The sequence below is a fragment of the Phocoena phocoena genome, chromosome 2, assembly GCF_963924675.1.
Source record: "Phocoena phocoena chromosome 2, mPhoPho1.1, whole genome shotgun sequence".
Lineage (NCBI taxonomy): Eukaryota > Metazoa > Chordata > Mammalia > Artiodactyla > Phocoenidae > Phocoena > Phocoena phocoena.
In genome coordinates, this window is record NC_089220.1 from 169,602,497 (window position 1) to 169,629,559 (window position 27,063).

General features: G+C 48.7%; 1 protein-coding gene across 2 annotated transcripts in view; it reads right to left on the minus strand.

Moving 5' to 3' along the window:
• The window catches only part of FRMD4A (FERM domain containing 4A), a 338,674-nt gene that overhangs the window by 73,387 nt on the left and 238,224 nt on the right, over positions 1-27,063 (minus strand). For both annotated transcript variants that reach the window (XM_065870946.1, XM_065870947.1), the window contains exons 8-11: positions 20,869-20,952; positions 16,020-16,085; positions 15,732-15,789; positions 11,021-11,107 (exon numbers count right to left, since the gene is read on the minus strand). In XM_065870946.1, the coding sequence (XP_065727018.1) occupies positions 11,021-11,107; positions 15,732-15,789; positions 16,020-16,085; positions 20,869-20,952 (295 nt within the window). The remainder of the gene's footprint in view (positions 1-11,020; positions 11,108-15,731; positions 15,790-16,019; positions 16,086-20,868; positions 20,953-27,063) is intronic.

The following is a 27,063-nucleotide window of genomic DNA, read 5'->3' on the forward strand; positions in this document are numbered from 1 at the left end:
AGACAGCTTCAGTTTTGCACAAAGAAAACGTTCTGGAGGTGGGTTGCACAACAGTGGGAATGTACCTAAGATTTAACCACTTACCAGTGGTTCCAGTGGTAAATTTTATGTTATGCATACTTTCACAATTAGACTTTTTTTTTTTTTTTTTACATTTAAAAAGCATTACTGTTTACGTGACTCTGAAACCTCTCACCCTCCCTTGGGGTATGAAGTGTTTAGGAAGGTGGAAACTGAGGGAGAATTTGAGAGGGAGAGAGGTGTGCTGTCAGCTTCCCTGACCCAGAGGGGGGGACTTGGAGGATGCCTTCTGCTAATCTAGTGAGAAAAGGTTCGCTAGGGTCGCCTGGAGAGCTTGACAGGTGTCTCCTGAAGTTAAGGGCCACCTAAGACTGCCCCTGGTTCCTGCTCACATCTAAGCCACGAGAAGTGGGCTGTTAACTGCCCTCAGAGGAGCTGACGGGGAGAGAGAGGAAGTCCAGCTGGGAGAGGGGGCAGGATTTACCTTTAGACCAAGTTTGGAATTTTGGTTGTTATCAAGGACCGGACACTCATTTCTTAATAAAATTAACTTTGCTGCTTCAAGTGACTGCGTGACTCCGTATTACCTGGGAGTGATCAGAGAAGTCATGGGCTGTCTGCGTTTCCATCTAGGGAAGAACGCTTTTAAAAGAACAGTGGGAGATACAAGAAATGTGCCTTTTTGAGTCCCAGGTGGTCGATGTTCTCGTTAACCTGGCCAAGTCTTTGGTTTTTAACCCAGAGAAAACCCATCAACGCTTAAGCTACTACTGGCCCAGGGCTCACTGGAGTGGGCGAGGATACTGGAGGCGCCTCTACTCAGGACTGGGATCCAGCAACAGTGCTGGGTTTTGATTTGAATCTTCAGATCGCACCCAGGGTCGATGGGGCGCCCCAAGTAGCGGGAGTCTGTTTCTGTGAGTTATTTAGAAGCTCGTCAGTCTCGAGGCAGGTGCTAGCCTGGCTGACTGGGTGTTTATTTGCATGTGATAAATACAGACTGTTGAGTTTGACCCCTACCCTCCCCCCAGTCAACGGGGCTGTTCATATGGCCATCCTAGGGCTGTCCACACGAGGACGAGGCCCGGCTGCGGGCGGGGGATGAGCCCCGGGACACCTCACACCCCACACAAGGGACAGAGGCCTCAGCTGGGGGGGCGGGGCTGGAAACTGTTTTTGTTTTTGTTTTTTTTTTTTGCGGTACGCAGGCTTCTCACTGCTGTGGCCTCTCCCCTTGCGGAGCACAGGCTCCGGACGCGCAGGCTCAGTGGCCATGGCTCACGGGCCCAGCCGCTCCGCGGCTTGTGGGATCTTCCCAGACCGGGGCACGAACCCGTGTCCCCTGCATCGGCAGGCGGACTCTCAGCCACTGCGCCACCACGGAAGCCCCTGGAAACTATTTTTGGTTGTCTGCTCAGATCTAGCTGCCACTTCGGCTAACGCGAACAACAGTCAAAGACAGACAGGGATTTACCCACTTAGAAACTGGCATTTTCTCCCTCTACCATTTTCTTCTGGGAAAGTGTTGCTTTTCACTCTTCCTTTTAGGAAGGACTCCCTTCTGGCTTTACAATGAGCTTGCCCCTTGCTTCATTCCCCTCCCCTGTTTCTCCTTTCCTGCTTCTCTCAACCTCAAGATTCCCCAGCACCTGTATCACTGCCGTGTTGATGAGGAAACAGACCCAGCGATGCGGCTCAGCTTGCAGACCTGGAGCTAAAACTGAGGGGTCTTGACCACCAGGCCAGATACCTTCCCACCAGATATAACAGTAGGAGGTGGGCGCAGGAACAGAGCATCCAAAGGGTGATGCCAGTCTGGAGATTAACCCTCGCAAGCAGAGAACATTTGGGTGAATTCTTCAGAGTATAGTGTACCCCCTCTAAGAGCTACCTCCAAACATGTCAGCCCAGGAGAGAGCTGGACCTGCCTCTTAAAGGGAGAATTGCATTTCTCTCCTCTCGTACCTCCCCAGAGAAATGACTCTCACGTTATAGCTTCTACGGATTATCCACCTAGATGGAGACATGCTTCTATTTTCTGCTCACAGGCATCATTTTCAAAAGGGCCAGTCTGACACCAGCACAAGTATTACGGAGACAGTTTCAACAAGGATACAAGCTGGTGTCCTTGGAGGGCTGGCTTACTCAGAACCAGGCTTGGAAACGGCCTCCAGAAGAACCTGTGGGAACCAAGGGACCCTGGGTTCCCAGATCCAGTGACCAAGGAAAAAAAAATCAATCCTCTTAACAAAGGGATGCTGTTTGCTCTTTGTGGTGGTCCTGCCTCTTGTGTTCAGCATAAAAGAGGCTGCAGCGATATTTGCCATGTCAAGGGCAACAGCGCTTTTATCTTGGGGAACAGGCAACTCTTTGAGATGTAAACATGTTCAAGATGAAGGTAACTATACCATTTCTCGAGTTTTAGAGTCTCCATTTCACAGACATAAAAACAGAGGCTAAATAAGTTGTTCATCGCAACTCTGAACACCCTGGGAGTGAGTGAATAGCCCTCAAATTCCTCCTTGGTTGAGATTTTGAGATTTATTTTGGGCCTTTAAGTGGATATGGAGGCCACTGGCTTGTAAAACATCTTTTTTTAAAGGCTTAACTGTTACAAGAAGGAATTTGATTTTAACTCAGACTACACTATCTTAACAAAACAACAAAGTAGGATCACAAAGAAAGTTCCCGTTACCTGTGTGTTGAGCAGTGATCCTCAAACTCTGTAGCCTGTCTTCAAATCACCTCAAGGGCTTGTGAAAACACACACTGCCGAGTCCCGGCCTCTGAATTTCTGAGTCTGGACGTCTCAGGTGTGGACCTGGAGTTTGCAGATCTAACGTGCTCCCAGACCACGTAGCGGCGGCTGGTCCGAGGGCCACACTGGGGGGAGCCACTGTAGGAAAAGCTACTGCATCGACCAGCCTCTCCTTCAGAACTGAAGGATTTATCCTCTCTCAGGGAATTGCCCTCAGCTGTGGAGAGCCGTCTTGCCCAAGGTCACAGCCCAACGCCTGTGGCTCACCTGTATCTAATAATTGGTTGACGCTGGGCTAAGGCGATGGGTCTGATGATTGACCGCCCATTGTTACAGCTTCACAGCTTTCCCTAAGGTTGTATCACAGCTCAGCTTCTCCCTCTGCCAGGTCCTGTCTCCTTCCCTTTGCTCACTGCTGTTAATTCCAGACCACTTCCCAATACACTTCCTTGCGAGAATCCCTAACTGCTTCCCAAGGGATGCAACACTCGGAGTAGAGTCCCTTAGGGTCACCTCCTTGGCAAGACCACCCCTGACCATTCCCTTCTTCCTTACTGATTGGTTATCTTCATAGAATTCAATACTCTGACACTCTACGTTATAGATTTACCTAATGCTATCGTTTGACCGTCTTTCCCACTAGACTCTAAGGTCTTTGAGGGCAGGGACCCGTCTCTTTTGTTCACTGTTAAAACCTGCAGGGCCTCAAGCAGGGCCTTGGCTTACGATAGGCAGTTGGTAATTCTCCTACAGGGTCCGTTTTATTGGAGAGGATTTCACATTCAACACCTTCTACTGGAGTTCTAAAGCTCTAGCTCAGCGCTTTCAGGGGACTGCAATTCTTGGATGGGAGGAGACACTGGGATTCCTGTTCCAAAGAGAGAGAACTCAGCCATGCCTAATACATGTGCTTTGAGAAGAGGATGGCTATTGTCTACTGACGCTTTGAGAAGAGCGTCTCAGTCTTCCTAGAATACAACTGCTTTTTTCTTTCTTGGGGAGTTACTTTAAGATGGCAGACGCTGGTGACTCTCTCTGCCCCCCTCCCCTGCCCTGCACCCTAGCATCCCTCCGGCAGGCCTGCCCCTCAGCTTTGAGGCTGGCTCCCCTTGGTGACCCATGGCCAGGGCCTGTCACCCACAGGCATGGAACCCTTCCTGGTCCTCTCAGTGCTGAGTGAGGTCTGAAGGAGGCAACAGAGAAGCCCTTTGATCTGACGATGAAAAAGCAAAGGCTGCAAAATGCTAAAAGTAGTCCATGGAGCCCTTCCTCCCCGGAGAGCCCAGGGTGCGGTTTCCCAGGGGAATACAGATAACGGAATGAGGGAGGCACCCGCCCAGGGCCTGCCGAGGCAGAGGGCCCAGCAGCCCGAGGACGAGTCAAGTGCATCCAAACAGAAGCTGAAAAATAAGTTGGCAAAGCACTTAATGGCGTGCTTATCACGCTGAATAATTCAGCAGGCTGACTGCGCTGGGAGTCGGTTCACAGTTAATGGAGTATTTCCTGTAAATATTATTTTCTCTTCCTGTTTCATCATCTCATCCAGTTCAAAAATCTTTACTAATCTGGGGAGGTGACAGGAATGCATCAGTTCTCTGAGCTAATGCCCCCAATTCTGAAATACTCTTAGGAACCATAGGAAGCTACATTGGCTGCTCTGGGGAAAGGGGCGACCATTTACTCTGGTTCCTTCTCCTAATGTCTCAGAGGGGAGCCCTCTGTGCTCGTAATTGCGCACCTAAGTGAACATAAAAGCGTTCCTAATTGCACATCAAATAAATAAGTAAATGCTGTCTGCTGAATACGTAACGAAGACCAGCACTGCCATCCTTCCCCCCCATGGAGAGATTTCATTAAACACAGGCTGGCGAATGGGCTGCAGCTGTAAATGATGGTTTACAGATATTCAACATGCCTTCTAGGGAGGTGTTTTTGGAGTTACGTGTTGCACACTGTTCGTTCTTGAATGCGTATATTATCTGACACAGCCTGCAGGACGGATCTTTCCCCTAACTCTTCCTGGCACCCCATTCGGAAAGCGTTTTCTGTTTTAAATGATAATGTTTTCTCATGATTCGATGGCTGGTCTGGCCACGGGTCTGGAAAGTGCAAATTCCAGCAGGCGGACAGAGAAAGCAGCTCAGCTTGGCACTGCTGGGGGTTGAGTCTTGAGTGTGGGAGAGGCTAATCGTCCAAAGCCTTTGCTCCTGGTGCCACAAAGAAGAGGCAGATTGTCCCAGAGAGCAGAGCTTTCGGACGTTTCCAGGCTCTGATCTAAGGAATGCAAGGTCCTCCTCTAAAAGAGGGAGCCCTTTGTGATCGATTACGTCCAGCTTTATTTATCTCTGCCCCATCTGATCCCGGTTCTGCAGGAGTTAATAAGCAATGCCTTTTCAGTACATATCATTTGATTTTCACTCAAATGTTCTCGGGGAAGAAGAAACACTCTTGCTTGTACTAACACAACTATCTGAGACCGATGGCGCCAGCTGATCCGCGGCGTCCCCACTGACGGTCACTTTATGTAGCTGGCTTTTGCCCTGTTTTGATGCGTGGGTGTCTTTCCTTGGCCATAAATGCAACCTAAGACGAAGCTTGGGATTTACTTCAAGTTCCCAGATGCTGGTCTGACAACGTTTCATGATTCCCTGAAGCCAACAGGACAGTACCCGGTGGAATAAAGGACCTCTCACCTGCGAAGAGCTCCGTTCCTACACACGCAAACACACGCTGAAAGGGAATGTGATACCCAGGTGAAAACAGGGTAAGATCATCTATGTAGCTGCAAGGTTTTTCTTTCATTTTCTCACCACTGTGACCCTCTTTGCATGTTTCTCACCATTGTTAAACCCAGACAGTTAGACATGTAAATACCGCCATTCCTGTCCTCTTGATACCTCAATCACAAACGGTGCCTAAAATTATCACCCCAGAATCATGGGGAAGAAGAGAGGCGTGTTTTGCAGTGTGATCAGTATTTTAGTAGGAACAAGAGAGCGGAAGTGGGGAGGCAGGCAGAGTGAGAGGGAAACCATCACTGGGTGAAGGAGGGAAACAGGATTTAGTGAGAGCTGATAGGGGGATAGTTAATAACTTATAAAAATTCTGCAATCTGTCCTTGGATATACTGTTTGGGATTCTGTCTGATCTTTTAAAAGAGCTCATCTACACAAGCAAGGGCCACCATCCTGGCGTATGTGGATGTACTGTATATTTTAACTGTTTTTAGCCCTATGTGTGGGATTTTTAGGGATTTGGGGGGCTGTTCTTGCACACATCATTCCGAAATACTTCTGAAATTGGCCTTGAGCTTCTGAACATACACAAAACCCAAAGCACCCTCTTTGGGTGTCCACACGTGTCTCGCTGTTCCTGACACATGTGCCCTGAGAGCAAAGAAGCTGTTGTTTTTGTTTTTCTCTCTAACATCAGCAGCTTGCATTTTTGGGCTGTGCTTCTGCAAGGCCAGGCATCTGTTTAGAAGATCCAGGTAGCAGATAGGGGTGCGTGATTGGGAGGGGCCTAGAATGTTCTCCCTACTCCATGGGTGAGGGACCCTGTGCTTTACTCCATCTCCCCGAGAGCCCCCAGGGCTTCAGAGTGAGGATGAAGCAATGTAGGGTAGACTCTGCCACCAGAGTGGCAAACTGCACCCCAACCGGGGAACTTGGAACAGCTACGGCGCCGCCCATTTCTGGACAGTCATCAGCTACCCACCCCTCCTTTTTTGGTGGTCCACGTGGAAGCACTTGAGTGCGTTCTCATAGGAGGCTACCGAGTGCCGCTTGCTGTGGGCAGCATTTGCTGATGCTCTTGTAGCTGTGGAGGCCGGACAATACCTCCAGGGCCCCCGACGGCAAGAGAGCAGCTCACCCTGCCCCTGCCTCTACTTGAATGTTGGCTCTTAGCATGGTGGTACCATGTGACATAGCTGCTGTAACTGGGTCAGAGTGTCAGGGAAGCCTGTGCCTGGGCTGGAGGTGCAGCTGTTGCTACAAAAGGGCCTTCAGGTGCCCAGAACTGGGCGTCACTCCCAGTTTCCGGAGCATTGCCGGGGTCCCGGGTGCCAAGCTCTGCCTGGCCCCCTTTTGCAAGGGTGTGGTGCCGCCTGGAGGGTCACCCATCACTCGGGGCCGGCCCGGACTTGAGCCCTGTGTCCAACTCCTAGAGTGCAGAGGCCCTGCCGGACACACCTGCTGCGCCTGGCTGACCCTCCCCGAGTCCGAGTTCGGAAAGGAGGCCCGCGGCGGTGGTTCTCAACTCTGGCCGCACATCGGAATCAGCTGGGAGGCTTTCTAGACGGTCAGCGGCCGGGTCAGAGATGGAGGAGGGTGGGACCAGGGGAGACTGGGGCATCTCTTCATCCTGACAGTTTCACGTGAGTTTCTGGTTTTTAGCTGAAGACAGACTGGGGCACTCGTATGTGGATGTGCACCAGTGGTCACTACCATGTTCCTGCGTCTCTTTAGATTCACAGGTCCGGAGCCAGGGAGCGTGCCCTGTGCACTCAGGGACTCACAGGTGCCTTACACGAAACAGGGACGGCCTTTTTATGAAGGTGATGACACTGGCTGTGAGCAGAAAGAACAGACGCCCTGCATCCTTCCCCCTGCAGCTGGGACCCCTTACCTACGGCTTAGATTAAGTCTTTAGGGCCCATGGCAGGTCTCAGCAGAGGTGGATACCCCTTGGGCTAATGAAACTTTGGGTCTCTTCCCCTCATGGGTCCCTCCCCTCCCCTCCCCTCCCCTCCCCTCCCCTCCCCTCCCCTCCCTCCATCCTTCCGTCCTTCCTTTATTCTGCGCCAGGCGGCTTGTGGGATCTTAGTACCCCGACCAGGGATTGAACCCCAGCCCTTGGCAGTGAAAGCTGTATGTTCTAACCACTGGACCACCAGGGAATTCCCGTCATAGGCTTTTCAAAGGCCCGTTCTTAATTTTATATGTAGATTGCACATTCATTTCCTAAGGATGGCTCCCCAAGTTACAGAAGGGTCAGGGTGTCCTGGTCCCAGCCCTGCCCTTCTGCCTCACAGGGAATGTCACGATGGGGAACTGAAATCCACTCACAGCTACTGTAATTTTTCCAGTGTGCCGAGTGCCTCTCCCGTTTCTCTCTCTGTTCAGTCTCTGGTTCGAAATTCTTGATACTGTCGAGCTCCAACTGAATACCCACTGCCTATTTGCCACCACTACCTGGACGTCCCATCAGCCCAAAACTCGGCATGTCCTAAACTGAACTTCTCTCCCCTTCTCTTATATCCCAGGCTTTGGTCAACCAGGAAGTTGTTCTAGATTCTCCTGCTGCTCCAACTTCCACCCTGTCGCTTCCCGTCATTGTTCAGTCACATCACCTTCTAGACATCTCACTTCCAAGTCCCCTTCTCTATCCCCAGTACCGACAGCCACCCCCGAGCCACGCCACCAGCTCTGGCCTACATTAATGTAACGATGTCCCGGTTTGCAAGTCTTGCCCTGTATCACTCCACTCATCCTCCACCAGGTAGGTACCAGAACGATGTTTCTCTGACTACGAAGGTCTGATGTGGTCGCGCCTCTGTCTCGAAGATGAAATCCTCATAGCAAACCCTGAGGATTCTGTTTGCTGGGACCCCGTGAGCCTGCTCTCTGGCTCCTCTCCCACGACGTCCAGCCCAGCGGTGCTGTGTGCTTCTCCATCACGCCACGCTGTTCTCCTTCACGGCGCTGGCGTGCACACCTGGGTGCATCCTCACCCCGTTAGTCCATCTGCAAAACCTCTGTCCACCCTTTAACACTCAGCTCCTACTTTGCTGTCCGTGAAGACGTTTCTCCTTAAGCCCAGCTGATGACTCTCTCCTTTAATTCACCACCAACCCTCACACAGGCCTCTCTTATCCGTAAGATGCAATCACCACACCCCTGTCCCTGATCCCCTGCGCAGGTCCTGAAGACCTGATGTGTGTCTTAATTATCTCAGCACCTGGCGGTCTGCCTTGCATATAACAGGTACACAATAAACATTTTTGAATGAATGACTAATGACTCTGATGGCTAGGTTGTCCCTCAATTAGCAAGAGACTTGAGAATCCCAACTACTTCCTTAGAGGCCACAGAAGCGTGCGTTATTTTAAAGAGCAACTCAGTTTGAATAGAGGCAATATCGGAATAAATGTGTTGACCTTTTAACATTTTTTTTTTTTTTTTTTTACTGTGCGCAGGCCTCTCACTGTTGTGGCCTCTCCCGTTGCGGAGCGCTCCGGACGCACAAGCCCAGCGGCCATGGCTCCCGGGCCCAGCCGCTCCGCGGCATGTGGGATCCTCCCGGACCGGGGCACGAACCCGTGTCCCCTGCATCGGCAGGCGGACTCTTAACCACTGCGCCACCAGGGAAGCCCTAACATTTTTAATCTACTGACCTGCATGAATTCAACCAATGAGAGTCAATTCTCTTATTCAAAGGCTGATTACTTACATGTTGCCCTTCCTACTTCTCCATAGTTTGAAGTCCGTTTTGGAGACCGACAAGAACAGTTACCATTTATTAAGCCCTTGCGCTGTGTCACACCCCGCGTTTTGCACATATCACATACATCAAGCGCTGCCTCATTGCCTCTAAAATCTTCATTCGCACCTCAACTAGAGAAACAAAGCGAGCTTAAACATATTAATAAATGAAACTGAACACATACCGATACGTGTAAGCACGTTTTTCAAAAACATTCAGAGGGAGAGAAGAATTCAACTGTGGGATTTTAATGAACTCCACTGTAGACCCCAATCGTCCAAGCTGGCCTTGGTCTCCACCAGTGTGGGCAGCCAAGAGCTGGATACGTCGTAACCAGGACTGGGTTAAACGATCCAGGAGTACCCTTGGCTCTTGCAGCAGAAAAAAATGGCCAAGCAAGTTGGAGAGGGGACAGTGGATGTAAGAAGAAGGAAGGAGTAAAGAGAGAAGAAAAAGCACAGAAACTTACAAAGGTCGTAAGGGAAAGAGGCAGAGAGGAAACAGAAAGAGAGCGTGGAAGAAGTACAGACCCAGTGACTGAGAAAAACGAAGAGGGAGGAAATAAGAACGCAGAGTCCAAATCACGTCCTACAGCAGGAGACTGGAGGGGTTTTGGAAACAGTCACGAAACAATGGTCCCCGAAACAGCCAGATTCCTACTGAACTGTCCCCAAGGAAGAATCCCTCCATCATATGCTCAAGATCTTTTCACAGAACTTAACTGAGTGACTGGTCAGCTGAGTGAGAATCCTCCTCAACACAGGGCCATTTTTGTTTTCTATCAATTTACTAAAGAAACTGGCTGAAGGCAGATGTTAACTGGATAGACTACAATAAGCTCGGATATGTAGTGTGGATTTCAATCCTGTTCGTGGATAAAGAAGCTTGGAAGGCATTATGCAGTAACATAATGAACCTATATTGCTTTCTCCCTCCGAAAGCAAGTGTGGTTTTGATAAACTTTTAATATGTATTTCAGGGTCTGAAGCGCATACCGTCTCCCCATTTTTCTCTGCCGGAGGAGTTGAATGACAGCTCTCACCTCAGAGATATTTTTCCATTATAATTTTTCAATTTGTTCTGGTCTAAAAAATGTGTGGAAACGAAAACAGAGAAAATTCAAGCCCTGTGTCCTCTTCAAACATTCTGTCTTGGCTTCACTGTGAGTTTGCAGACTCCTTTCTGCTTCCCTTTCTTTTTTGGCAAATGACCTTATTTCTTCCAGATTTCTGATCACTTCTAATATGCCAGAAAATATCTACTGGAGTTGCAGGAAAGCCTCTCATGCTTCTTTAGTTTTCACCTCTTTTTGGCCTACAATCTCTTCTTTTAGTTCCCCTCGTCCAAAAAACGAGAAACAGAAAAACAAAAACAAACCTTTGGGAAAACTCAGATTAGCCTTGGGATGCAAGAGACATGCTCCCCCATGTTCTCAAGCACACAGCACCCCAGGAAATGAAGGAACAGGACAGTCTCTCAAAGCCCTCTGGTCCATCTGCCCTGGGTGAGCTGATCTAGTCTTCTTACCTTAAATAATTTTAACAGCTTCCATTTCCTTAGTGATGGGGAGGAAAAATACTTCCCCAGGGAACACAGGCTGGATGACTGTGGAGGAGTTTGCATACACCAAAAATGAGCAGGAGACCGGGGGGCCCAGAGGCCCTGAGGCTGCACGGGGTAACGTTTTTCCTCACTTCTCCGCCTGTGTCTCCCTCCACCTGAGTGCCATCCTCCCACAAAGGAGAGCACGCTTACCTTCCTGGGCTTGACTTTATCGTGGTAGTCATACTGGAAGATGCCTTTGTAGCTCAGTCCCAGCCACCACGGTATCCCCTGCTTGTCCTAGAACATCAAAAGGAGTACGGGTAAGCATGGGACCAGACAAGAGAGAAAGGAACCAAGAGATCTCCTGGTTCACCCGAAGACAAAGGGAAATGCAAATTCCTTGAAGTGGATGGAGCCCACCTCGCTGTGCCTTTACCTTAACGGGTGTGCCCTGTCATCAAAGGATGCTCGGTAAAGTGACTTAGTAAGTGCCCTGGGTTGGGGACCCAGCTCTGCTCCTAACCAGCTGGGGTCCTTTCCCCGTTTCTGAGTAAGAAGCGGATGCCTTGTTCTTTGTTCTCCTTCTAAGACTTTAGGTTTTCAGAGCTGGGCCCCTCACCTACCAACAGGGAAAATCTGAGAGATGCTGAACATTCTAACAGAACGACCTTCTGGGCCGAGAAACTGTCATCGACTGTCAGAGCTGGAAGGAACCATAGAGACTATGGAAGCTGACTCCTCTGAAAATTTTGTCTTAAAACATTTTATTTTTTTTAGAGCACTTTTAGGTTCACAGCAAAATTGAGGGGAAGGTACAGGAGTTTCCCATGTACTCCCATCCCTACACATGTGTAGCCTCCCCCGTGAAGAAGATCCTGCACCAGAGTGGTACCTGTGTTGCCAATGAGGAACCTACACTCACCCGTCTTAACCACCCAAAGTCCATAGTTTACCTTAGGGTCCACTCTTGGTGATGTACATTCTATGCGTTTGGACAAACGTATAAGGGCACGTATCCATCACATACATAGTGTCACACAGACTATTTTCATGGCTCTAAAAATCCTCTGTGTTCTGCCTATTCATCCCAGCTTCTGGCAACCACTTTTGCCTTTTCCAGGATGTCATATAGTTGGAATCATCCAATACTCAGCCCTTCCAGATTGGTTTCTTTCACTTAGTAATACGCATTTAAGACTCCTCTAATTTTATTTTATTTTAAACATTTTGTAGCTCATACATGCGTATTTATTTTATTCCTACCAGAACAGTGGAAATGCTCTCAAAACTAGCTCAAGTTTTCTATATCACTGTTTTCTCCTATTTGAATAAATTTATTTATTTTAAAAGTTTTATTGGAGTATAGTTGATTTACAATGTTGTGTTAGTTTTTGGGGTACAGCAAAGTGAATCAGTTACACATATACATATATCCACTTTTTTTTTTGTAGCTCCTTTTCCCATATAGGCCATTACGGAGGATTGAGCAGAGTTCCCCGTGCTATACAGCAGGTTCTTATTAAGGACTCCTCTAATTTAATAGACAAAGGAATCATGCAAAGGTTGCGTCCTACTCTACTCAAGACCCTCCCCTTCCCCCCAGCAGGCCAGTGGCAGTGCAGGGTAGGCAGGTGCTCATAAGGTGTGCATCCTGTTCACCTCATGAAGACAGTGGCTATCTGGCGGGACTGGGGTAGCAAAATCGAAGCTTAGACACTCTGGGAACTGAATTAAAAACACCAACACCATCTTTATTCCTCTAACAGAGACCTCTGGCTCCCCAGATTGTAAGTTGTAAATCTACATTCAAGACTGTTAATTGGAAGCTCCCAAATGCTAGGAATTGACAGTGGGCATAGCAAACAGCCTTTCCCTGGATTTGTCCTGATTGCCACATGCGTGAATGATCTAACATACCCCATGGTGGATGTCTTGAAAACTCACAGTTGGCTTCAGCATTTTCAAATATATGTGGGGCAAGAGTTAGTTCAAGGTAAGCACAAAGGTAAAGGGCAGAGGAAATACATTTTGAATTTTTAGGAAAGTTTCTGAATTTCTTTAAAGGTATAAACCCCTGTCTCTGGAAAGCGCCCGGGTGACTGCAATGGTTTCAGAGAACAGAACAAGAGGAGAGATGAAGGCGACTGCTATTTCAGTTTGTCGAGGTAAGAGCTCTCATCACACCGTGAGATGCGGCATTGTGAAATTTACAAGGCCACCAAACAGTGAGTCTCGATATAGTTAATTAGGCTCTTTCTCCAAATAGATAGGAGAGCAATCACTCACGTCTGGAGATTCCAAAAGCCAAACACACAGGCACACTTGGCACCTGGAAAATCACAATGTCTGCTTCTGGCCTCTAACAAGCTGCAAAGGAGCATATGTCTAAGGTTTGATTGGAAGGCAGAAAGCATGCATATCAGAGGTTGCCTTTCTGTCAAGTTCTAAGGCTGAGGAGGAAATGGAACGCAGGTTTAAGCAAGTAAAAGACCAGATGAGGTTTCATCTCAAAGCCTTCCCATCTAGCTGTCTCAAGCCATCTCAACAGTCTTCCAGCATCTAGAAAACTTCCGTGGGGTAGCTGGAGAAGCAAATTTCATAATCTCTGTTTTTTTGTTTGTTTTTTTTTTGTGGCTGTTGTGGCCTCTCCCGTTGCAGAGCACAGGCTCCGGACGCGCAGGCTCAGTGGCCATGGCTCACGGGCCCAGCCGCTCCGCAGCATGTGGGATCTTCCCAGACCAGGGCACAAACCCATGTACCTGCATTGGCAGGTGGACTCTCAACCACTGCGCCACCAGGGAAGCCCTCATAATCTCTACTTTAATTACGAGCGACGGAGGTGAGGTCAAGCTAAGAACAAACAGCCAATCAGAGAATGGAAAGGAGTCGGGGATTCTCGCGTACCTGGCTCCCATTCCCGAATGCAGACCCCTTTGCTAAACATCACCGTCGAATATCTCCACAACTCAGGGAGAGATTCGCAGTTTGATTTCTGTGACACGCCTCTTGTAATAATGTCAGGACTACTGCTGGACCCTTCTGTTTCCTTTTTGGTAGCAAGATGGCAAAATGGACACGGGCTCCAAACTCCCACTAGCAGTGTAAGAGTTGAACCCTGGCAGCCAGAAAGGGGGATTTTGAGCCTCTTTTCATGATCAATTCCATTTCCTTTTGGGGAGCTGACTGCCCACTGGCTTCAGTGGCCACATCCCAGGGCACAGCCAGCTGTACGGGGGATAAGTCTCCTTAGAGGATCCATCCTTCTCGTGTGGGACAGAAGCTAGCCCAGGAGGCCAGGTCACACTTCTCATGACAGACTATAGCTGGAGCTTAAGCAGGGCAGGGATGGCTGTGATGCTTCTATGAGGTCTGTGCATCATGCCGAAGAGGGATGAATAGCTTCCATTGGTGGGAAGCGTGTGGGAAGGACATCAGCAAGAACTGAACCACTGCAGGCTCTGAGAGATCCCGGGCTGAGCTGCTGGGTGGGACTGGAGTCCCCGTACATGCCTCACAACTGAGCTCCACAAATATCGTTCTGCCACTTGTTCCCGTCACGGAAATGTGTACATCCAGCTACTCAATTCAATTCTCAATAATGGTACTTGGTAAATATTTACTGGGTATCTACTAAGTGCCAGGCACTCCACTGGGTTCTGGGGAAATATAACAGAGTGCAACAGTCTTTGCCATCAAAAGGCTGCAGTTTAGAGGAAGATACGGGCCATTACGTTAAAATGCGTACCAAGGACGCGCAAAGTGCCGTGGGCGACACGACAATGAATGAGACACGGTGTTATGTTCTGGTCTAAAGGAATTAAAGATATAGTCGGGGGCTTCCCTGGTGGCACAGCGGTTAATAATCCGTCTGCCGATGCGGGGGACACGGGTTTGAGCCCTGGTCCGGGAAGATCCCACATGCCGCAGAGCAACTAAGCCCGTGCGCCACAACTACTGAGCCCGTGCGCCACAACTACTGAAGCCCACGCGCCTAGAGCCCGTGCTCTGCAACAAGAGAAGCCACCGCAATGAGAAGCCCGCGCACCGCAACGAAGAGTAGCCCCCGCTCGCCGCAACTAGAGAAAGCCCGTGCGCAGCAACGAAGACCCAATGCGGCCAAAACTAAATAAATTAAAAAATAAATAAAACTCCTCCTGAAAATATTTAAAAAAATATATATATATAGTTGGCTGGAAACACGGGGTAGGAAACTGGTGGAAGAGCATGGAATCTCGGGTTGGTTGGTGGGACTGTCTTGAGTTCAGAAGTGTTTTCTGCTCTTTTTGTCTGGACTTTGGGCAATGACTTTGATAAACTTCACATTGGGGTAAACGAAGGAAAGAAGTTATCCTTTCTCAGGATAGAAATGGGTGTGTGAGGACATCATTACCTATTATTTCGAAGAGGAGATTCCAGTCTGGGACATTATGGATAAAACGCAAGAGAATTTAGAAGGGGGCCTGTGTTACACTGGACTTACTCCTTCTTTAAGAAAACAGAGCCTGTCGATTTGTCAGCCCATATAGTCCCACTTCTCCTATTAAGTTGCCTATGTGGCATTTGACCACGGAGAAAAACACTGTTGATTCTGCTTAAAGTCTTTGTTCTTTGTGCTTAGATGGAATTTTCCTACTGAGAGGCTCTGCAGCCCTGATCTCCAGGATTCTTCTGAGAATGAAGAAGTAGGCATTTACCACCCCCACTTCACAAAAAGGCAAGTGACTTTTGCAGAGAACCCGAATCAAGTCTCACTACACTGGGTGGGGGGGAAGTCCATTGTCCCAACGCCCCCTAGCATGCAATCTTCCTGTCCAAGTCCTCCCCACTCCCCCAAAAATCTTCAGTGAGATTAAAAAGAAAAAAAAATGAGAACTTTTCTTTTAGGGCATGGTGGCAACTTTCACCAAATGAGTTCACTTACCTTCACTGCGTAATAGTGAACCCCGTAGGTTGGGAGAGACTCCACGATGCTCATGTAGCTGGGAAGACAACACAACACACACACCTGGTTATTCGGCAGAAGTGGAATCGTATACACATCGGTGTGTGTGCACGTGATAAAGTTCTCAGAGTAATCATTTACGTGAAAGATACATGGAACCACCTGCCCCCGGAGCTACGTCTCTCCCAGCAGAACTGAACAGCCCTGACATACACTATGTGAACACACACATGGCCTCAGCAGCACTGTGGGCTGGGGGGCACTTACTTGACAATGGCTTGGCCTCTGGTCTGGCCGTTCAGTTTCTTGTAGTGCTCGATGACCCGGTCCTCGCTAGAACGAGAGGAAAGGAGTCTCTCAGTCCCCAGGGCGACGGCCCCGCTCCCCGCTCACGGAGAGATCTGTGAGCCCCAGCATCCTCATGACAAGCTCCAAGGAGCCAAGAGCTCCTGGAAAAATGATTTGTCCTGAAAGCAGCATGTCCGAACGCAGCCCAAGTGAGATGCCTAGGGCTAAGGGTGTACCCAAAGCTTCTGTTTTCCCCTCAGAGGACTCGCATTCTCTTTGTCTTGGGCTTATCATCAGTAAAAGGAGAGCCCGGGGTTGGCTCCTCGTAAGAAATGAGACTGTGGGAGCAGAGGACGAAGTGGGGAGCGTGCGGGCCAGGGGGCAGGGACACGGGACAGGAGACAGGAAGAGGGCTACTGGCCGGAGGTGCGCGTGGACGCTCCGGCCGACCTCCCTCGGGTCCCCCTCCCCTTCCTCCACTCTTGCATCCCGTTGGCACAGGGCCTCCGGGGTGGGGCGGGCAGGCGTGGACTCTGACAGGACGTCCACGGCCTCCCCACCCCGAGTTAGCAGGCAGGCTTGAGGGCGTCCAAGGAGGAGGGGAAAGTTCTGGAATCTGGGGCCGGTTAACACAGACCGTGAAGCAACAAAAGGCCCAGAGGCGTGCTGGCGAGATAAGGAGGAGGCAGAAATCAGAGGGGCACCCCGGTACCTTCTGAAACCTCAGTTCTAACACAGCAAGAGGCCAGTTCGCTCCTCGAGGGGCAATGCAGGCCACACCCTCCTGCAACGGGGCGGACGGCGGCAGGGGCCCCTCTGGGAAGTGACCCCAAGCCCCGCCGCCTCTGGAAGCTCAGGAGCAACCTTGGGAATCCCAGGGGAAGCACATCCCACCTGCTGAGGGGTCAAGGCCAAAGGCCTGGCCTCTGGGACCCGGCCGCACGGCCTTCCACCTCACGCCTCGGCCTCACGTCCCTCCCCGCTGGCCCGTGGACTCCATGACAAGGAGGCGACCCCAGGGACGAACACTCGAGACCTCCTAGGTTGACCTTCACGAGCTATTATTCGTTTAGTACCCCGGAACTGATCGAAAGCCTTCTTTCACCCCCTCTTTCTTTGTCAGCGAGGCCACTTCTGGGGGGCGGTCACACATTCTATGTGTTCATCACCTAGTACTTGGGGGTCATTTAGTTATCGTCTAGTTACTCTCCCAAGCTTCCATGAATCTCCCTTCACTTTAGTATTCTGAAATTTGACGCACGTAAGGCTGGCCCCTCACGGGAAAGTGTCTTCTCTAATGCCCCGGGTGGGGAATGGCTGCCTAGGAGGGGCCTTGGTCTAGTTGAGGGTCGTGTCTATGGGGTCCGGGCACCTCTGTTCAGAAAGGGGCAGCCGCAGCCGTGTTTCTCCTTGGCTCCCACACACCACGGAAGTTCTATGCGGAGGGGGACAAAGCCCTCTCCTGACAGAGGATTCTCCAGAAGCGTCCTCTCTGGGGTCGACACCAGCCTCCCAGAGCATCAGAGTCGTGTCAGGCCGTTCTGGGGTTACCCTTCCAGCTTCCTCCCCAGACAGCCACTGAATCAACAGCTGGGTTGCCACACGACGTGGCATCTGGGGAGGTGGACTTCTAGGTCCGGGGTCCAGCCACACGGCATAGCTACAGGCCTGCTTCCTCGGTACAGAGCTGCAAAGAGGGTCCCTGGTTCCCTGGGCTGAGGAGGGAAGACGGAACTTAACACAGTGCCGTGGCTGTGAACATGCGCATGGCGCGGGGACGAACACCAGCCGTGTCAGCGACACCTGCTGGCAGCTGTTCAGCTGTTCACAAACTGACTGGTCCGAGCCTGGGGGTCTCACGGTGCCTGACAGCTGTGGGGATCGGTCACCCTGCCTCGCCTGGTTTCTCCTGCTGTCTGAGACCCACCGCGAGGCCACAGTATCCTCCTTCTTCCTCGGCTTTTCCCACCTCTTCTGCCCCAGTGGAAACGCCATAGGCTGGCGTGTGACAAGAGCCGCCTGAGACCCACCCCAGCCCCGGCCCCGTTCCTGCCCCTCTCCAGGCTTTGACAGATGACTCACACGCACCAACTACCCCAGATGCTTGGGGCGGACTAAACGGGATTATCATCAGAGACCCATGAGGCAGAGGAAACGGGATCCCAAAACACATTTGGAGGACATGGTGTTCCGTGAAGGAAAAAGGCAAATGACCGAGGCTGACCGTGCCCCAGGCATGGGATGGCTGGTCCATCCATCTCTGCAGACAAGGAGCCCTGAAACAAGGCGATGGCCACAGGGCTCCCTGTCTCGGAGGAGCCGTCGGCCTGTGAGGGGAAGATGTCCCTTCACACCTTGTATGGGCGGTATGAGTGGTCCCGCATTTGCAGTAGAGGCGCTCAAGAGAATCCAGGTTGGGGCCCTGATGCTGCCTTGTCCTGTGGCCCTGGGCACTTTGTGCCTCGGATGCCTCCCCGATAGAGAAATCACGTGGGGTGAGAAGTCCAAGCTTGTTGAACGCTTGGGGGAAACGAGCAGAGAGGATTATTATGGGATGACTTAGCATTATTATGCACCATCCCCCTACTTCCTAATTCCATCCTGTGCCTTTTCATTTCCTCTCTTAATTGCAGTCTGAATTTGGTTGATATGGTTAGTCCCATTTTAGAGATGGGAAATCGAGGCAGCAGAGAAGTCACATGAGCGTCCTGGCCTATCATGACTCCACAGTTCAGAGGCTTGGCTGGGATTCTAAAACCCACCGCTTTTGCTCACTAGGCTGTAATGCCTTCCCTGACTAGTGGTGGATGGGCTCCCAGTGGCTTCTTTTGGCCTGAAGGTTGTCCACTGCATCTGTGAATGTGTGTGTGTGTGTGTGTGTGTGTATCCTTTTTTTTTAAGCAATGCATCATCAGAATGGTTCATGCTACTGGCTTGTTTGTGTATAAGCTGAGCTGTAGAGCAGCTGAGGGTACCTGCTTCAAAACCATCCCTCCCTCGGTCCTGCCATCTTCCCAGGGCATTTAGACAGTGACATGGGTACCTCTGGGTCTAAATGAGGCCCGGGGAAAGCGCTGGCCTGGTCACAGAGATAGAGGGCTGTTCTGACAGGAGAGCTACGGATATAGATGAGGATGAAGCTGTTCGTAACGACAAAAGAGAAAGCATAAGCATGAAGGAACGAGTTTCTGTATTGGTGATAATGTTTGCATATAGAGCAGACTGTGGAGGTAACAGAAGAAAATCCAGAGAGAGAAAGAGGAGAGGCAAGGAGGTGTTCATAGCTCTGAAATGAGCACAGGGTGTAAAAAACGTTTGGAAACAAACACATGAGATAATTGAGGGAGGGATTAGGCTGAAAGCAACTCTGACTCCAGACAACCCAGCAATATTACAGTCCCCGCCGGCAAATACATTTCACAAGGTAGGATCTACCAGCTTCTCGAGTTACTTCCTTGCATCTCCTTCACCACTGGTTTCCTGAAAATGAACCGCTGGGAGGATAGAGAAGGTAAGGCCCAGGGAGCATAAGGAATTGGGGAGAGGGCAATTGGGTTCCACGAACAAGGCAACAGGAGTGCCATCTGGGGGTGTTTGTATGTGCACGCTGCCAGGTTGGAAGTCTGGAAATTGACACGTGCAAAGTCTTTGCACGTTAAACCAATTTTGTTCTTTGGGGGCAAATTAGAAGGATCTAAGGCCACTATTTATGGACACCTGTGTAACCAAAAAAAAGAATGGCAACAAAACAGTTCAGAGAGACGAAACTGGGGATGCCAGCACACGGGTGGGAGCTCTCAGCCTCAGGGTTCAGCTCTTTTGTTTCCCGTCCAGCTGCCCCATCACCACTTGGTCTCTTGGCAAGAAATGATTTAGGTACTGGAGTTTCATCCTGCTAATGCCCTCTGCAGCGAGATGCACCCCATCCCAGCCAAAGGAATCCCTTGAAGCCACCCGAATGACTGAATAACTAGTCTGTGGACTGGAAAGGTGTCTGGACAGGATGAAATGTTAGTAAACTGGCAACTTCATAAAGCGTGTTACAGAAGTGCTTAAAAGTCATATGTTATAATTCAATAAGATTGACTTGTTCTGCGATTTTTGTTTTATCTTATTATTGCTTTTTAAATAAAAGCCGTCACAGTGCTTTTTGTCAAGGAGTCAGAAGGATGACTGGGGGAGTGGCATTTTGCTTTCAAAGGACAGTAGTCAGGGCTCGCTAGCCCAGCAGTATTTCAACACACTGCCCGGCAATGCAAACCCCGCTCCACTGTGACCCGAACCACAACCTGGGAACCGTTCAAGTGCCCGATTCATTCAGAATCAGTAATTCAGGGCCCGACAGATGAACTATGGTGTAATGTTACACGGAAGCTAAATCAGGAGATATTAAACATTGTGGGAAAGTAAAAGAATCAATCTCTCTCTTCTGCAAAGAAAAAAACCCTGCCCTCCTCCCACACCTCAAAACCCCACACATCCTGTCATCAAATGACAAGGATTCCAAAGCGAAACTCTAGCAGCTCAGGAAAGACTCTCCAAGGAGGCAAATCATCTAGAGGGAAATTTTAGAAGGTTTTTTTGTTTTTTAAAGAAAGAAAATAGGGAAAAGAGGTCTCACACATTTCGTGTTATTTAAATAAATGCAGAAAACAGTTTCACGAAGACTCAAGCCACTCGATACAGTTTGCAGTTGCTGGCTGATTGGGGTCCAGGCAGACCCGTGGTGGCGGGGAGGATGGACAGTCGCCAGGAGCCCCCTGCGTCCCTAGAAGGGGCTCCCTCCTGGAGGGGGGATGCCTGGGGCATGCAGGGAAAGGGGGCTTACCAGTAAGCCAGGGAGGGGTGCTCCTTCAGAGCCTGCGTGGGAAGTGCTGGTAGTTTCTTCAAGTCCGTCCTCACCACTTCATTGCTGGAAGACAGGGCAGACAGGGAGCATGGCAGAAACATGCTCAGCCTCGGAGAAAGCCACAGCACCACGCGAGGCGACCTGGCCGCGTCTTGTCCTCAGACCCCGCATCTGTTCCCTTTTAGTGAAAAGCGGTGCTTTCTTTGTACTTATTTACTTAGCAGAGACGCAAAAGAACACACAGCACGCAGAGCCCAGCGGCCTTTCCTTGTAGAGGGCAGGGCTGGGCAGAGCCGTCTCAGATGCCTGCGGGTTCTTTTCAAGCCCTGCATGCCAAGGGGGCACCGATGAGTGTCCCCGGGCAGCAGGAATGTGGGCAGAAGGGTCACCAGTTTCCCCACGGGGGGACCTTAGGGAGGTCTTGAGGGCCCCGCCGTGGGCTTTGAGAATGGACAGCTCGACTGTTTTCTCCTTAAGCTGTTTCCCTCACTAACCCACAGGCCAGTTTTCTTTGCCTGGATTGACCACATGCTAGAAACTGTTGTCCAAAATATGACAAATGCATAACATTTGCTTTTTAAAAACATTTTTTTGATTGAAGTATAGTTGATTTACAATGTTGTGTTAGTTTCAGGTGTACCGCAAAATGATTCAGTTACATATATATATTTTTTTTTTTCCCCACATTCTTTTCCCTTATAGGTTATTGCAAAATATTGAGTAGAGTTCCTTGTGCTTATACAGTAGGTCCTTGTTGGTTATCTATTTCGTATATAGTAGTGTGTATCCATTAATCCCCAGCTCCTAATTTATCCGCCCCCCTTTCCCCTTTGGTAACCGTAACTTTTTTTTTCTCTGTCTGGGTCTATTTCTGTTTTGTATATAAGTTCATTTGTCATTTGCTTTTGACATGATCCAGAAACAACTCAGAAAGCGTTAAGTGGATTATCGGGCGCTAGGAGGAGGTCTTACGCATCCGGTCCCTGGACCAGAAATTCTTCCTTCCCTTCAGACTCACATGATCTCAGGTTTGGGAGATACTTTAAATTCCCCTAATTTAACCAGGGGGCTTCAGAGGCTTGACTCGCCTGTGGGCGCTCAGCAGACCCGCACCCCTGCTGGGACAGGGACATCTGGGTGTTGGCCCCCAATGTCTACCTCCAGAGCCAGTCAGCAGAACCCACGTGGGAGGTGTAGAGGTGTCTCCCTGTACTGGCCCACCAGAGCGCCTCATGGCCCTTGCTGTGAAGCCTGCACTTACACGCAGTTCTAACCCAGGCTATGGAGCCGCTTCCGTTCAGCTCATGCAAATCGAGGCGGATATTGACCACCGGGACCTTGGGCAGTAGCATCTAAAAAGCAACGAGACAGGAGCTCACAGGTAAATACAAAGGAAGGAGGGACCACCACAGTCACATGCCTTTCTGTGGGCCCCCGCCCAGCTGGAAACACTGTCTCCAGCTAGGAACCAGCAGCTACCCTTTGGATGCCAAGTGCCAGTGGGCAAAACCATTTCCATACTTCAAGTTCATGTACCTGGTGACCAAGAAACACATGGATGTGACCTTATAGCTGCTCCCAGAAAGGGGATTTTTCAAGTGGACTAAGAAACAGTGACAGTGAAGTTTGTGAATCTTGGCTTTGGACAACCAGCCAGAAGGAAAATCTCAACTTGTAACTGTTGACATCAATAAATCTATTTTATTTTATTTTTTTGTGTGGTACGCGGGCCTCTCACTGCTGTGGCCTCTCCTGTTGTGGAGCACAGGCTCCGGACGCGCAGGCTCAGCGGCCATGGCTCACGGGCCCAGCCGCTCCGTGGCACGTGGGATCCTCCCGGACCGGGGCACGAACCCGTGTCCCCTACATCGGCAGGCGGACTCCCAAGCACTGCGCCACCAGGGAAGCCCAAAATCAATAAATCTAAGTCCTTGAATGGTTATCACGTAGGTGGCAAGGGTTTATTGATTAATTATCAATAAGTTGAATGTATTTATGGAGCCCCTGCTAAAGGGATACATAAGAAAAGGATAAGCCATAGTCCTCATTCAAAAGCTGCTCACAATTCAGTGCAGGGAGTGAGAGGTGCGAATAAAAAGAGAACTGACTACATGGGCAGTACTGGATCATGTCCATTCAAACAACAGACTGAAGTTTGGAGGAAAGGAAGGCCCCTGTGGGCTCTGTTGTAAAAGCAGACTTTGGGGCAGGGCCCACATGGAGAAAAGGACAGGAATCTTATTTTTCTTCTCAGTGGAATACAGTAGAGTATGGAGGCCAGGAACTGAAGAGATCAATTAGAACGGGTGGTATGGAAGGGTTAAGCGGACCAAATAAGTGGCAGATTAGACATAGGATTTTGAGGACCTTCCATGCCAGGCTGGTAGAGTTCAAGTTTAGCCAGAAGGCAAGGGTCAGCACTGGAGCTTTTCACACAGGTCACCTCCTTGTGTTTAGGAAAATTCAATTCCCAAGCAGAGTTTGGAATTTTTACTTGCATGTTATTAAGGCATAAAGAAATACTCAGGTCCCCGAACACCCAAGAGCCTACAGTGATGAGTTTCTGGGTCTTATCTTTCCTTATAGTTTATTAACTATAAGCTCCCTGAGAACAGGGATTTGTTTCACGGACTCATCGGTGCCTAGGGTGGCACCTTACAGGCTGGACATTTATCGAATGGAACTGTGAGAAAGACAATTAAGGTGAAGCACGAGTGTGGGTTTAACTCACACTTATCACATCTAAAGTATATTTGGGGAAGGAAGGAACTAAAGGAGGAAGAGATTGTCTTACCCACTAAACACTCATTTGTTGGCAAACAAGCATCCCTGATGAGAGTCCCAGGTCTGACTTCCTGGCTGGAGATGCAGTGGCTTTTTTTTTTTAGCGCTCCCCCAGGGCCAGGTGACACAGACAAATACAAGAAATCACAAAGGCGTGAAGCCCATCCAAATCCATTACATTCTGGAAGGGATCCAGGGCTCTTAAGCCGTCCCGAAGGACAACTATGTAGAAATGTCCTATTTGCCTTTCTGCTGTCTGTAAACATCTGTAATGACTTAGAGGGGGTCAGCCCTGTCAGATGATCTGGCCATACCCTGGCTGCAAATCACAAAGCTGCCTTAATGGGAGACCTGGTCACTCTATCTCCAGAGACTTGGGAAGCTGAAACTGAAAGAATGTGCTAGAAGTTCCCAGCTTCCTCTCTCAAGATCTTCTACTTGGACATTTCCCCCAGAGTCAGAACAAGTGATAAATGCCAACTTATGAAATACCCTAAAACAGTTCCTTGTTCCAAACAGCGGTCAGTTTCCATTTCTAGCAAAAGAAAAAAGGTCTCTTGGAAAATCACTTGCTAAACTGAAGTCTTCTTATTTTTAGTATTAACCAGATTTTATTCACAACTTTTAGGTGGTGATTAATGCTGCCAGCAAAAACTTGGTCTCTCAATGACGCGTTAAGTCTTTGAGTTGGGTTTTTTTGTTTTTTTTGTTTTTTGTTTTTAAGATGATGGATCGTGGTTCTACTGTCTACCCTGCTCATAAAACATGGGAAGTTTGAATGATCTACTGTGGAAAACTAAGGTTTCGAGTAATACGCGTCAACTAGGGGATCTGTCACAAATAACAGCGAAGAACGAATTTAACCAAGACACCATGGAGCGAAGAAAGCAAAAATGAAATTTGATAGGACGATTAGCAAAATCCACAAGGTGCTGGTTTTCCTTTAAAAAAATGACAAAACGCTTTTTCAGAAGATTCCCTTTGGGTTAAATGAGATGTCCATAACTTGCAGGACAAACCTGGGGCAGACAGAACTGGCTTCGTGTGGAAGAATTCTTCCTGAAACCAGTGGTTTTGAGGTGTCCTGGTACTAAAACACTAGAGCACTAAAGCCAGAAAGTTACACTAGTGTCACAAAAAAGGACTAACACAAAACTCAGAGACAGTAACATGATGTTAGTATCCTACTAACTCCTCCGTATTTCATGAGTGTATCATGAAGGTCAAGTTCTCCAGAGAGAGGGATTTCATAAGTTAAAAAGAGTATTACGGGTCCTCATTACCCGCAATTCCAAAAATCTGAAAATCTCTAAGATATAAAGCCTTCTCACCAACTTGGTGGTGAACCTAATGTCCGACCTTTCTCTCTCTCTTCCACTTGGTGTGAATATCCATATTCCGGTGCAGAAGCGTGAACAGACTGGATTCCAGGAGCTGCCTCAGACGCTGCTGTGGGTGTTACAGTATACGCCGCATTACCCATCTAAAACCCACAAAGTTCTGGGTTCAGAAACACTGGACCCTAAAGTTTCAGAGATGCATTGTGGATCTGTATTACTTTATTCAACGGTACAATACATCTAGAAAACTCTGAGACAGATGAGTAAGGAGAGCTGTAGATTTTCTCTTCTTTGCTTATCTTAATAACCATGCAGGAAACAATTTCTCTCCTTCCCTTACCTTCTTCCTTCTTCTTTTTTTTTTTTTTTAACCAAGTTGAACTTCATGTTCTAGCAAAGAAAATGGGGACACTTGGCTATCTCCTCCCTACCACATACTCTCCTTCAGGGGTACAGGGAGGCTCACAGAACTGGTGGCTGAGGACAATGCTTGTGAGGGTTCTCTTGTAGTTGTGTGACCATTTGCAGACACCAGGGAAGCACCTGCGGGTCCCTCTGAGATTCTTCCAGCAGAGGATTCTGGATTCTGGGCATGTATCATGGATAAATATGCCGCACTAATTTGCCACCTGTACGGAGGGGCAAAATTACCAACATTTATGAATCACGTGCCTTTATTTCTGATGGTAACGGCTAATTTATCTAAGTAAAGATTTCTTTCTTGATTAGTGAGTTTGGTTTTCTAGGATGACAGAAAACATTTTTTGCGTTTCTAACATAGTTGTAAACTTGTAAAAATTCAAAACAAATTTTTTATAAGCCTACAATTTGAGACAATAATTCTACTCAAAAAGCTGTTTAATTTTCTATGTTATCCTTTTGAGTCAAAATCTTAATTCTGAAAAACAGACATAATGTCATAGCCGTGAACCTTTTTGTTATTACCAAGGTCAACTCAAAATATGATATTGATATTAAAGAAATATTTAGCAAATGAGACAAGCTGTCATAATACAAAATTGCCTCCTTTACGGTATATCTAAACAATTCCCATAGGATTGGAAGAATATTCTGCAAAATACCCTATCTGAATACTTTTCTATGCTTGGAAACTGTGAATTACACACTTGAAAAGCTCAGTAAAATGGACTTTTGTGCACAAAACAAAGCTTTCTGTAATAACATTTCCACTTGAACATTTTGTTTCAAAATTTCAGATTCTGTTCCTTTCAAAAGGTCTTGCTGGCATGAAAGATTCCAGCTGCTTCTCCCTCTAAGTCCTTTAGAAGTCATGGGAAAATATCACACACCCCATTCTCTCTCTCTCTCTCTTTTTTTTTTTTAAATAAAATAACATACAAGAATTATATAACTTTAAATTCTTCCCACAAAAACTCTCCTTTGGGCTGCATGTATTTCAAGCTTAACAGATGACTTTTTTTCTAGTCATTTTCCAATAGGGAAATTTGCAAGTTTGGGTATTAAAGGTACTATTAGGTTATGTAAGTTGTATTCCAAATGCTGACTCTTCCAAACACAGCTGTCTATTTTTTTTTTTTACTAATTATCTAAAAGTCTCAGCAAATCGATTTCTCTTAGTATATAATCCCATCAGCTGTTTTCTTTCAAGAAGCCAATTAAAACATTGTAGGAAAATATACCGCAAACGATCAAATGCTCTAATACTGCTTTAACACTGAGCTCGCTATGACTTGCAGTAGTAAAACCACTTAGGTAAGTGCAAAGTAATGACGTTAGTAGATTCAGAATTGTGATTTTTTTTTTTTTTTTTTTTTTTTTTTGCGATACGCGGGCCTCTCACTGCTGTGGCCTCTCCCGTTGAGGAGCACAGGCTCCGGACGCGCAGGCTCAGCGGCCATGGCTCACGGGCCCAGCCGCTCCGCAGCGTGTGGGATCTTCCCGGACCGGGGCACGAACCCGTGTCCCCTGCGTCGGCAGGCGGACTCTCAACCACTGCGCCACCAGGGAAGCCCAGAATTGTGATTTACAGACCACTGCCTGAGATTAATCAACTTTCAACGCTGTCTCT